This window comes from Periplaneta americana, chromosome 9 (assembly GCF_040183065.1).
Source record: "Periplaneta americana isolate PAMFEO1 chromosome 9, P.americana_PAMFEO1_priV1, whole genome shotgun sequence".
NCBI lineage: Eukaryota > Metazoa > Arthropoda > Insecta > Blattodea > Blattidae > Periplaneta > Periplaneta americana.
This window is the reverse complement of record NC_091125.1, coordinates 84,388,876-84,400,967: the sequence shown is the minus strand read 5'-3', so window position 1 is coordinate 84,400,967 and position 12,092 is coordinate 84,388,876. Positions and strand designations below refer to the sequence as shown.

General features: G+C 34.1%; 1 protein-coding gene across 1 annotated transcript in view; it reads left to right on the top strand.

Moving 5' to 3' along the window:
* The window catches only part of Glys (glycogen [starch] synthase), a 101,923-nt gene that overhangs the window by 66,460 nt on the left and 23,371 nt on the right, over positions 1–12,092 (top strand). The window contains exons 6-7 of the mRNA XM_069835146.1: positions 388–650; positions 7,785–7,905. Of these exons, the coding sequence (XP_069691247.1) occupies positions 388–650; positions 7,785–7,905 (384 nt within the window). The remainder of the gene's footprint in view (positions 1–387; positions 651–7,784; positions 7,906–12,092) is intronic.

Sequence of the window (12,092 nt, the reverse complement as noted above, 5' to 3'; positions counted from 1 at the left end):
TCCGGTGAATCAGTGCAAAATGGCTAAAAGATACCACTGGTTATTCCAATTAGACTCTTATTTATATCATGCTTTAACTCTTCAGTTATGTTCCCTTGTCCTGCCCCCTCCCAACACATTTAATTTTAAGAAGGCTAAATGTTTAGCTCATAAAAAATTAATTATTACCTAAATGTTTGCAGTGTAGTAATTAGTAAAACTTAGTGAGCGCACAAAATCTGTCTCTCATGATGTAACTTGTCTCATGGCATTCTATCCTACATGGTCAGAATCATTTCTTTGCATGGTTTTCTACAACTAATGCTTCTCCCTTGTTTTGATTCTGTACTGTATTTGATTCTGAGATTATTTTGTAAGCTAAGAAGTAACTGCATATTTTGTGATCAGTTTGCTGTGGATGAAGAGGCTGGAAAGAGACAGATCTACCATCGCTACTGCATGGAGAGAGCAGCTACTCATCTGGCACATGTGTTTACTACAGTATCAGAAATCACTGGCTACGAGTCTGAACATCTTCTAAAAAGAAAAGCAGATGTTATCACTCCAAATGGTCTAAATGTGAAAAAATTCTCTGCAATTCATGAATTTCAGAATCTACATGCAATATCAAAAGAAAAAATTCATGAATTTGTTCGGGGACATTTCTATGGGTTAGTTGCCTTAGTCTTGTAATATTTACATAGAGTACCTAGTTTACATATTATAAAGTAATAGGTAATCATACTACAATGTAAATAATTTGAAAACAGTTACAGTTAGTCTGTAGTTGGGAGTTATCTTGTTACACCAGTATCTATTTCTTATCACCATCTCACTGTAATACAACATTTTAAGGCTTTTAGCATTTTAACTGTTGTAGTTACAACCGGAATTTAATATTTTAGTTTGTTAGTAACAGGAGAATAATTGTTATTGTAGTATTGTATTTACTTAATTAAAACATGACGACAGTACTAAGAAAATTTAATTCCAGTGTACATTTGTCGATGTAAAGATCTAGTAGAAATTTTGCTGAAAATCTAGATTGTTTAAAATAAATTTTTAATTAACTGAAAAACAGACATTATGTAAAACTTGGATAGTATTCATCAATGTTGAAATTATCTTTTTCTTTACCATAATTTGTTCTGTAATTCTTCAAATTTTGTTTTCATGGAAAGATTACCATAACCATCTATATGCTGCAAATTCCCGTTTACAAAAAAAGGTAAAATTCAGTCGACACATGATATTTTCAGTCATTTCTAACAACATTACTTTCGAATTACAAGCCAGAATATTTTTTAACAACAACACAGCTTTGGATTCTAAATGTTGTTGACAGTGAAAGTTCGAAATTGTTGATGATCAGAGACAAAACATCACAAATAAAAAAAGCTGGAATTTATGAAAAGTAATATTAGGAGAGATTTTGTTGTGTTAATCATAAACATAATCTTCTTCATCTTGTCAAGTAGTAGTGCTAAAAGAACTATTACGGCTTGAGAGGGTGATTTTCATTGCCTTAGGGAACCTGGGTGAGTCCATTCTCGAAACTTCCTTGTATTAATATTAAAAAAAAAAAACATTCTTGCATCATATAAATGTATCTATACAACTTACATTTTATAATCCTAGCAACTCAAACTTTAATTCTATAGCAGCTGTGTGTAAAACAACAGTTACGAATAAATGGATGATTAATAATATTAATTTCCATTCCCTGTACACCAAATAAAAATTGTGTAGGTACAGTAGTAGAAAACTTAAGCAATAATTATTTATTTAATTCTATTTTAGGCTAGTGAAGAAAGAATAACAAACTATGCATGAAAATCAACAAAATTTAAATATACTTTTTCTGTTTCATTCTTCTCACAAATAAAAACTTCGGAAATTGTCTCGCTGAGAGTTTTTATGCATGATGTGCATTGCTTTTTCATGTACCTAATCCGTATTTCATTAACTTTTGAATAATTTCGTAAATTTTCATTATGATTGTAGAGATAATGACATCTTTTGATTTTACTTTGATACAGATGTAGTATTTTATCTCTGCCGGTAAGTGACGGTTGAGTTTCAAGTCGCTTATCATTGTCATGGACTTCAGAGCACTAAAAAGTGAAACAAAAGATATGTAGTTACCTACATTCCAATGCTCTCGTCACGGCTTGCGTAGGAGTTTAGACACATTTTCCTCACAGATTAGTACAACCTCTTGCTATCTCTCTTCATCCTCACTGAGAACTATGATTGCACAGAGGAAGAGATATGACATGAGATCTGTAATTAATAATGTTTAGTACCATAATTTTTACAGTTATAATGAAATGTGTGTTAAAATTAATGTTTGAGAGTATTATAAGGTATATTAGTTTCAATGTCATTAATTCTGTTTTATGAAAATTTTATTTTGCCATTTTGTGTTGAATCTCCTTTCCCTACTGTAATACATAGAAAGAATAGCATGTTATTCATGAAAATATATATGCTATATCTAGAGATCCGAAGTGTTAGAATTATTTTTTATCCAGTAGTATGTACAGTACTAGAAAAAAATAATGGGCTGCTTGAATATTCAAAGTTCCAGATACAAGACAGTGCAAATGCTCAGAGACCTAGAGCTGAAATTTCTTCTGTTTCGAGTGTTGTCATAACCCATTCTGATAATCACTTGAAAAGATGTGCAGAAAATAAATTTGTTGTAATTAATATATACATATATGTAAATCGTGCAGTAAAATCACAATTAGCACCTTCGTGAGAATATTTACATGCTGCACAGAAGTGCAGTCTTCTGTCTCATCTCAACTCTTAGTAGCTCAAATGACTCAGACATCTGTGTGTCATGTGGAGGGGAGCGGGTTCGAACCTCATCCCAGTTCCCCCTCTCCTCCCATGAATAACTTTAAAATGGAGTTTTACAGAGTCTTGGAACTGATATTTCGGTTTGTTTAACAAAAAGTGAAATAATTAGTACCCACCTCCTATCATTTATTATTAGACTTGACTTGGCTAAAAAAATAACAAAAAACAAACTATTAATTGGAAGATAGTTTGTCTTCCTCAAACAAAATAAAAATAAACGTAATTATTGCAGGTCAGGGGGGACAATTTTCTTTAAAACTTCATTTTAACATTCTTGTCATAAACTAATCTTACCAGCATGTTAGTTTGTGTCTACTCATACTTGCTAATACAATAGTTGTTTGAAAAGTTCATAGCCTGGCTTAGAAATTAAACTAGGATTAGTGTGAAACAATCTTTATTTCTCAACATAATCCTCCCTGAGATTCACACATTTGATCTACCAGTATTCCAGTGCTGCTACCATATCCTTTTTGTACACAGATTCCTCGAGGTCTGCAAAAAAAAGCCTTTTGGTGCTGTGATAACCTCTTCATTTGAAGAAAATTTCTTCCCAGACAAGTCAGTTTTGAGTTTTGGGAAAAGAAAGAATTCTGAAGGTGCGAGACCTGGTGATTGAGGGGCAGGGTATGTGGCAACAATTCGAACTATAGTTCATGTAATACAATGTTAAAATTGAAATATACCGTCTATACTTATATATAAGTATAGACGGTATATTTCAATTTTAATATTGTATTACAACCTGCTTATCGGATAAATCATATAACATGAAAATATAGTTCATGTAGTTTAGCAACTGCGATTACAGACATTTTAGCAGGTGCATTGTCGTGATAAAACAACTTTCTTCTCGACCATACTCGGCCTCTTCTTGCAAATTTTCCCTTTCAGTTGCTGCAGAAGATCTGAATAATATCCTCTTGTTATTGTTCTCCTCTTTGCTAGATATTCAGTCATGATTGCCCTCTTATGATCCCAGAACACGGATGCTATGACTTTCCAGCCGATTGAACAGCTTTTGCTTTCTTTGAAGGTGGAGAATCACTGTGCTTCCATTGTTTCGACTGCTCTTTTGTCTCTGGTATGTAGTAGTGGATGCAGGTTTCATCAGTGATCAGAAACTACCTAAAAAAATCGGGTGTATTTTCTCGAATCGAGCTAGACAGTACCTCAAAATTTGACATCAGATGTGTTTTTGTTCCAGTGTTAATAAATGCAGAACCCATCTTGTGGACACCTAGGACATGCCCAAGACATTGACTAAAGTGTGGTGCACTCATTCAGTTGAGATACGCATATCTTTCCTATTTTCCCGCACTTTCATTCAACACCATATCGTGGATTTTTCTATGATTTCTTCACTTGTTGCTGTTGCTGGACGTCCACTGCAGGGTCGTCTTCCACACTCTCTCGACCATGTTTAAATTAGTGCTGCCCAGTCGAAAATGCTGGAGCATATTCCCCGAGTGTAGCATCCATGTCTGCTTTCATTTCTGTTGGACTCAGTCTCTCTCTCTTTTAATGACTGCACGAAGCTCAATATTGTCATTTTTGCAAGTCTGGCATACTAGCTTCAAAATTAAACTACGCAAAATGTAGTCAACAGAAAATTATTATTTTTCGTGCTTGAACTAATGTAAAATGGCCGCTAACAATGGCAACATTGTTCACATGTTTTCAGTGCCATCTATGTGTTAGGCCACGAATTTTTCAAACTATCCTTGTAATGCCTCCATTTTTCATGTCTTAGATTTCTTGCTGCTCTTCAGGTTCTTAGAACATTCCTCTGCTGGGACCAGGTGTCAATTCAGGATAAGATACTGGTATTTCACAAGGTCTAATTGCATTTAACTCATTTCCCTGGAAAGTTACAGTACAAATTCAACCACTGACTGCTCTTAGTTAAAACTTTCCTAAGGGTTTGATTACTTTCAGTCCAATTTTTTTAAACACTATATATCGTGAATTGTCATTAATATTCCTTACAATGTCATAATGTCATTAGTACAGTTCACTAAATCTAGTTTCTTCAGCATGTAGTCAAGGACTCATTCTTTCCTTTCAGAAAAACCACTTTGTCCTTGCCAGGCTTGTAATAGCTCTCTCCATATAAACTGCGTCTTAAACCTGAAAATAAATACCCAAAAGTGGCGAAAAGATGCAGCTGAATTTTCTACTGCTAACCCTTGTAATATTGTTTCAACCTCTAGCTTAGTAATAACTAGGGGACGAATGTTGATGAAAAGTCGTCTTCTTATTTTCACATTAGGTCGATGCCTATTAATATAGAAATCCTTTCTATGTCAATATCAATGTAAAAAATTAATTTCTTATATTGCATTTTTTGCAGTTTTTTAATTAATACGTCATTTTTACATTTTTTGGTCATTTTTAATATTTTGAAGAACTTTTAGATCATTTTGAATGCATTTTACTTTCTTCTTTACTTTCACCGTTTTCTGGACAATAGGACGTTGTGTCCCCAATATGGCAGAAGGGATGTACTACAGTAGACAATATTTTTAACACAAAGATTGCAAAAATGCATGCTGAGCCCACAATTTGTTTTGTCATTTACACTTCCCATCTGGAAGGTCTGGTAACAAAAATGAAGAGCGGAAGGAGGAGGAGACTGAGAATGAAGGCACTGACATGGACCACCCCTGATTGAAACACATTGTAAACCCTATTAAAATCTATAGTTTTCTCTTCCTTTTGTTGCATGCTCTTTTCCTTTATCTTAGTCAAATTCCAGGAAGTTGCCTCTTCTCCAACATTTGCAGGGCAGTCATTGAAACAAGGTGACTAACTTTTGAGAAGTTCTGGTATGAGTACGGTGAATAATATTTAAATGTAATTTGTTTTAATTCTATGTCATTTTTTCATTATTTTAAGGGCATTTTATTGATCATTTTAAGTAGACTTTCAGGTCATCAACATCTGGCCCCTAGTAATAACCCATACGAGTTGGGTAGTAACTATTCCACTTTTTGTTAAATAAATTAAAACATTGGTCCCAAGACTGTAAAACCCAGTTTTAGCATTATTCAGGAAATTAAAGAAAAACTCACTAGTATGAGACTCGAACCCACTCCCTTCAGCATGACAAAAAGACAGCTGAGCCATCTGAGCTACTGAGACGAGATGAAAGGCCATGCTTCTGAGCAGAGTGTCAATCACCCTACGGATATTTTCATGTGAATCACTCTATGAAACGATCTCCAAGATTTGGTCAGTTACTTTTTCCTGGTACTGTACATTATTGTCTAGATTTGATCTGAACATCATACTGGAGGAATAATGCAACAAAAGTGTAAAAGAGTTTGCTTTCTTAAATATTGCTCATTGTGCATGATGTAGAAGTGTATTTGTAGTGCTCTAAAATTATTACAATGACGACAATGATCATAATTAATGAAGAAATTATGGATGTCTGCAGGAGAAACAAGAATTTCCTGCGAAAATCTTCCCTCAAACACTATTTTTGCCCACCACAAATTCCATGTTTACTTGCAAATCAATGCAATACTGTTCGTTAACAGAAAACCACAATTTAAAGTCACACGGAGTTAGTGTGCACTCGAAGTTGGTTGCTTGACGGTTGTCAGCCCACTTTGAGGTCTGTGGATGTAGAGGGAAAAATTGGATTGGTGTCGGTTAGAGTTCCCAGGTAGCTCAGTGTCAGAGCATTGGTACGTTAAACCAAAGGTCCCGGGTTCGATACCCGGCTCCAGAACAATTTTTCCCTCGAAATTATTCAAATAAACTTTACAGGGAGTTATACCTGAAATCTTGATTTGCATAATACACGACACTGTTCGTTAACAGAAAACCACAATTTAAAGTCACACGGAGTTAGTGTGCACTCGAAGTTGGTTGCTTGACGGTTGTCAGCCCACTTTGAGGTCTGTGGATGTAGAGGGAAAAATTGGATCGGTATCGGTTAGAGTTCCCGGGTAGCTCAGTGGTAGAGCGTTGGTACGTTAAAGCAAAGGTCCCGGGTTCGATACCCGGCTCCGGAACAATTTTTCCCTCGAAATTATCCATGTTTACTTGCTAGGATTTGAACCTGTCTTTCAGTACTGCCATTTTGTTAATGGTTTGCATTAAAGAAATTTCATTTTTGCAGTGAGTATAGGCTACATAATGTTTATTAATTATACTAGTATCGTCGATTTAAAGTTGTTGTTGTTTTCTAATGCCAGGCGTTTGACAATATTTGACCTCTTGCACTCCAATATTTTTCAAAGATATTATCATGGTCAGCCACAGAAGCACAGTAAGTCTTATTAGTGTAATATGTAGCTAATTAGCGATGAATGCAATGGAGGGTGAAAGGAACTGGCCACCCTACCCCATTATCTCCTGGCCTAGTTGCCTCATAAGTGATACCATGTTGGTGTCACTTGTGAGGTTCAGACGTGTCTTCGGACAGTTGACTAAACAACAACATTAATTTAAAATAATACTACATGTTGCATGGTATATCTTGAGCTATAGCAACCGTTAGAGTGGAAGTGTTTGGTCCTATTGCACATGTGTTACACTGATTTCTACACTAAAGACATAATATACCAGTTGTATTAAATGAGGTATGTGATTAATGTTTGTAGTTTGCTGTATATAAATGCCCATTCTTCAATTATAATGTCTACTGATGTCACTAGCTCTCAAGATATACCATGAGATGAGTAGGATGTGTAGCTTATTTAGATAATAGACACGAAATTGACAACAAGGGAACTAGAATAAAGCTCTTTATATATACTTTTTTCAAGAAGTGTAAAATGCATAGTAGATTAACAGTAATGCGAAATATCAATCTTTGCATGGTTGTTTTAATAAAAATTAATACAAACCTTGTCTAGCCATGACTAATCTGATATATTGCTTTAAAATTAAATATAAATTTATGGTTTTTCATTTGCTTTCAGGCATTATGATTTTGATCTGGACAAGACATTGTATTTCTTCATTGCGGGGAGATATGAATTTGGAAACAAAGGAGCTGATATATTCATAGAAGCATTAGCACGATTAAATCACTTTTTGAAGGTAAGTATTCTTCCTCAGTGGGATGGTTTTAATTGCATACACTACGTAGCATAGCTTCCCAAATTCATCATGATATTGGGTGGGCACCAGGCCCATACTCTGACCGAAATTTAATGAGAAAATTCCTTCTCCCAGAGAATTCGAACCAACACACATTCTGTAATGAGAATCTTAGGCATGATGCCTTAGACCACGACGCTATGGTGCATTACACTAATACTTTTTAATATGAACTTTTCTATTCTTATACACACTATAAAGACAAATTATTGTGAGGTTGAAAAATGTTAATTTCAGCATATTTTCATTGTCCCTGATACCAAAAGTGCTTTTTGTCGTGTCTGTGTACAGTGATTTCTCTTTTGGTCAGATTGTCTTCATAATCCTTATCTAGGAGTTGTTGAGGCTTTGCAAAATCTAATGCAAATACTTCATCATCATTCTTTTGTATTACATAGAATAGACTTACAAATAAAATGGGCATTCCTGTGTTTTATTTAGATTTGAACCTAATCGTTTACTTCCTTTGGCCAGAGGGAAACTCTTTCATAAGGTTCACTGGGTATAAACCCCTTTGTTTCTTAAAGGCTTATCAGTTACTAATTGCAAACTTCTCTTATTACATGTGGATAAATGTCAGCAGAACCAAAGTCCAAATTAAAGTAAGAAATATGTTTAAAATGTTATTATAATCTAATAATATATCTTAGCATTCATATTGATTTCATATGCCAATTTTTTGTAATTGAAAAATGTTACGAATTGTGATAGTATACAAATACTGCTATTTCTTTATGTGCAAGACACTTTCCTATATAAGACGCACTCTCAAAATTAGAGTAATTTTAAGAAGCGAATAAGATAACTCCCATTTTTTACGTACTGGAAGAACTTCAAGATATTCCTTCAAAATCACTTTTGTTGTCAGAACACCTCCTTCAATAAGACCTGTCACTAGGATCTGTATTTTGATATCTTCATATAGGATGTGGGCCTTGCTTCTTCTTATGGTGTTACTGATGCTACATTTTTAATGCCTTCATAATAATCTTCCCATGAATCATGTCTCGTGACATGGAATACCAATGTCTTTCACACCATTGCTTAGTTTTTAAATAAGAATAATAAAAGAGATATGAAAATGGAACGTAAATATTAATATTATGGAAATCTTCATTGCATAAGACTGATGCATAATTTTATGCTTATTTTTAAGGTAAAAATGAGTATCTTATATATTGAAAATATGTTAGCTGTTTTGTGTGAATTTATGCAAAATTAATTACATCTACCTAAACCATTATACCTGTGATTGAGGTTCTGGCTGATATGTACATCTATTATCAGGCAGTACATATCACTTGACAGTATGTGTCAGAGGAAGAACAATTGTTTGTATACTAGGGAGGATCGGAAAGTAACGCACAACAATTTCATTACAGTATACTATTTTGGTTAGGACGTTCAAAGTTGGCAGATAGTTAGTTTGAATTTTGCACTACAGAAGCAATGGCTCGATTAGGTATCACCCTGGTGGAACGAGTGGTAACTACTGAGTAAAGATGGAACGTGTGCTAGCATCATATACTGGTAAAGAGCAGTGAGGTGTAGTCCATTTTTTTCTGAGCAAAACAAAAAAGTCCGAGTGAAATCCACAGAGAAATGTTGAAGGTGTATGGTGCTGATTGTCTAGACTGTAGCAACATCTCCAGGTGGTGCAGGTTCTTCGAAGAGGGCCGAGTAAATCTTACCGACAAAGCATTTCCTGGCCGACTAGTGACCGCTACAACTCCACCCAATGTCAAAGGCATTGAGACAGCAGTCATCCACTCTACACCCCAGACCTCACACCGTCTGAGTTTCCCCTCTTTGGACCAATGAAAAAATTCCTAGGAGGCTAATGCTTTGGTTCGGATGAAGAAGTGAATTTCGTCGTGTGCAGGTGGTTATAGCCCAGAAAACGAGTTTATGAACGAGATATACTGAATCTGATGTCACAATGGAAACGTGTTGAGAGACTTGTTCCCTGTGTTGAAAAATAGGTAAAACCTGTAGCTTTTTTTCTGCATTATTTCATTTTGCTTACCTATTAAATACGTCGCCACAAAAAGTTGTTGTGCATTACTTTTTGATCCTCCCTCATACATCTTAGTCTCATTTGCATAATATGTTACAAGTCAGTGATGTATGCAATGGAGGGAGAAAGGATCTGGTCCCCCTATCAGATTAATTCCTGACTTAGTTGCCTCATGAATGATGCATTATTGTATCACTTATGAGATTTAAACCTGTCTTTGAAGAGTTGACTAAACAACAACCTAAACCATACAATTTATAAATTAATTTAATTTATTAGTCTGACCCAATATCTTGGGTTTGCCTTGCAACACAGTATAGCTCACAATAAAATTTAAAATGAAAAATTATATAAGCAGTCTTAGTCTTGGGATTATAAAGAATGTCTTTTGTGTGCAGTCCAAAAATGAATGGTTATATGCTTATTCAGATGCGTATTAAGTGATCAGTTCTGTGATTCCAAGGCAGTTTTTGACGAAAATGAGATTTTGCGAGATGTGCATCCTGATGATACCTTTATTGTGGCAAAAGATGACTCGTATATACTATTTTTCTTTCTAACCTGTTGTTACGAAACATGATTCCTGTGATTTAATACAGTCATTCAACTTGAAATGCATGCTCCTGAAAAACTGCAAGAAATAACACACAACATTTTGCCTTGGAGCCACAGAATTTATGTTCAGTATATCTTTTAAATGATATAAAGAAGTCTACAAACAGTAATATCATTCTTACATGATAAAAGAAAAACATGTAAAATGTACGAGACAGTATCCATCATTTTCCTGATTTTTTATATTCATTGCATAGTTCATTTGTTTACATTGCTATGATTTCTTACGGTATTCAAAATTGTATTATCACCACTCTCTTACTGTAGAAGACAATAATGGGCAAGGCCATGTCTGGGATGTTGTTTTCTTACTCAGGCTATCCCTTTATTATGGACCTTGAACATTTTAGATATTGATACTCTCTACATAATCTACATTAAGAAAATAATAGTATGAAATTTGAACTTGTAATGGTAGTTATATTAAGTTGATGTATTAAAGTCATAAATCATCACAAGCACAAAGTATTACAAAAAATTAGTTTGGGAATGCTATCAAAATCATGTTCTGTACGAGAAAGAGTTTTATTAATGCCATTTAAAGTTGTAATAAAATTATGTAATGCACTTTTCGATGAGTTTCAGAACTATATTTAATAATTTTTAATTTAAATTATTGTCGTCCTTGGTCTAGTGATTGCTGTTTCAAAGTTTCAGCCCTAGATTTGCAGATTTGATTGTAATTAGGGATGCTGGATTTTAGGCAGAAGAAAAAACTAGCTTAGGAAGTAAATCCATGGTCCCATGTAATAAGTTTATAAGTTCATTGTTCATAAAATAATATATACAAAATTACAAACAGAATTCTTCCCACAAGGAGTAAAAATTCGTCATCAGGGACTTATCCAAATACACACTTCACAAAAACAAACATAAATATTTGACACAACGTGGGTTAAAAGAAACTTAAGGATAAATTAACTTAAAGAAATATAATTTAAATTTTTAACAATTTAACTCCTATAAATACATAAATATATTACTAAACAAATATATATTCTTTAAAAATTAAATTCCTAACGCTATTTTTAGATTTGCTGACATTAACATTTTCCAAATTTGGGTAATTTTCAATTATTTTATTGTATAACCTTGCACCAAAGTAGGAACCATGGTTAAGAGCTGATAATATCAGCTCATGACTAAAGACGAATGAAGGTTAGTAACAGGTGTCTCCCCGATAATGATTGTGAAGACTTCTGTTTAAGAATAGTGAGAACAAGTCACTCATCTTTCTGGTCCAATGTTATCTGCATTATGATACCACTAGTGTGCTAGTAGTACAGTACCGGTACATAAAATTGAACAACAACAATTGAATTGTCAAGTGCTTGACATTAGTAACCAGCTATTTTTAAATTACAGACAAACAGAACTATAATGAACAATATACAGAAATTTAAATTGGATAGTAATTTATAGACTTTGTAGTTCGTGAAATGCTATTAACCCTCAATCAGCTTCACCATAGTCGGAATGACTGCATATTCAGCTT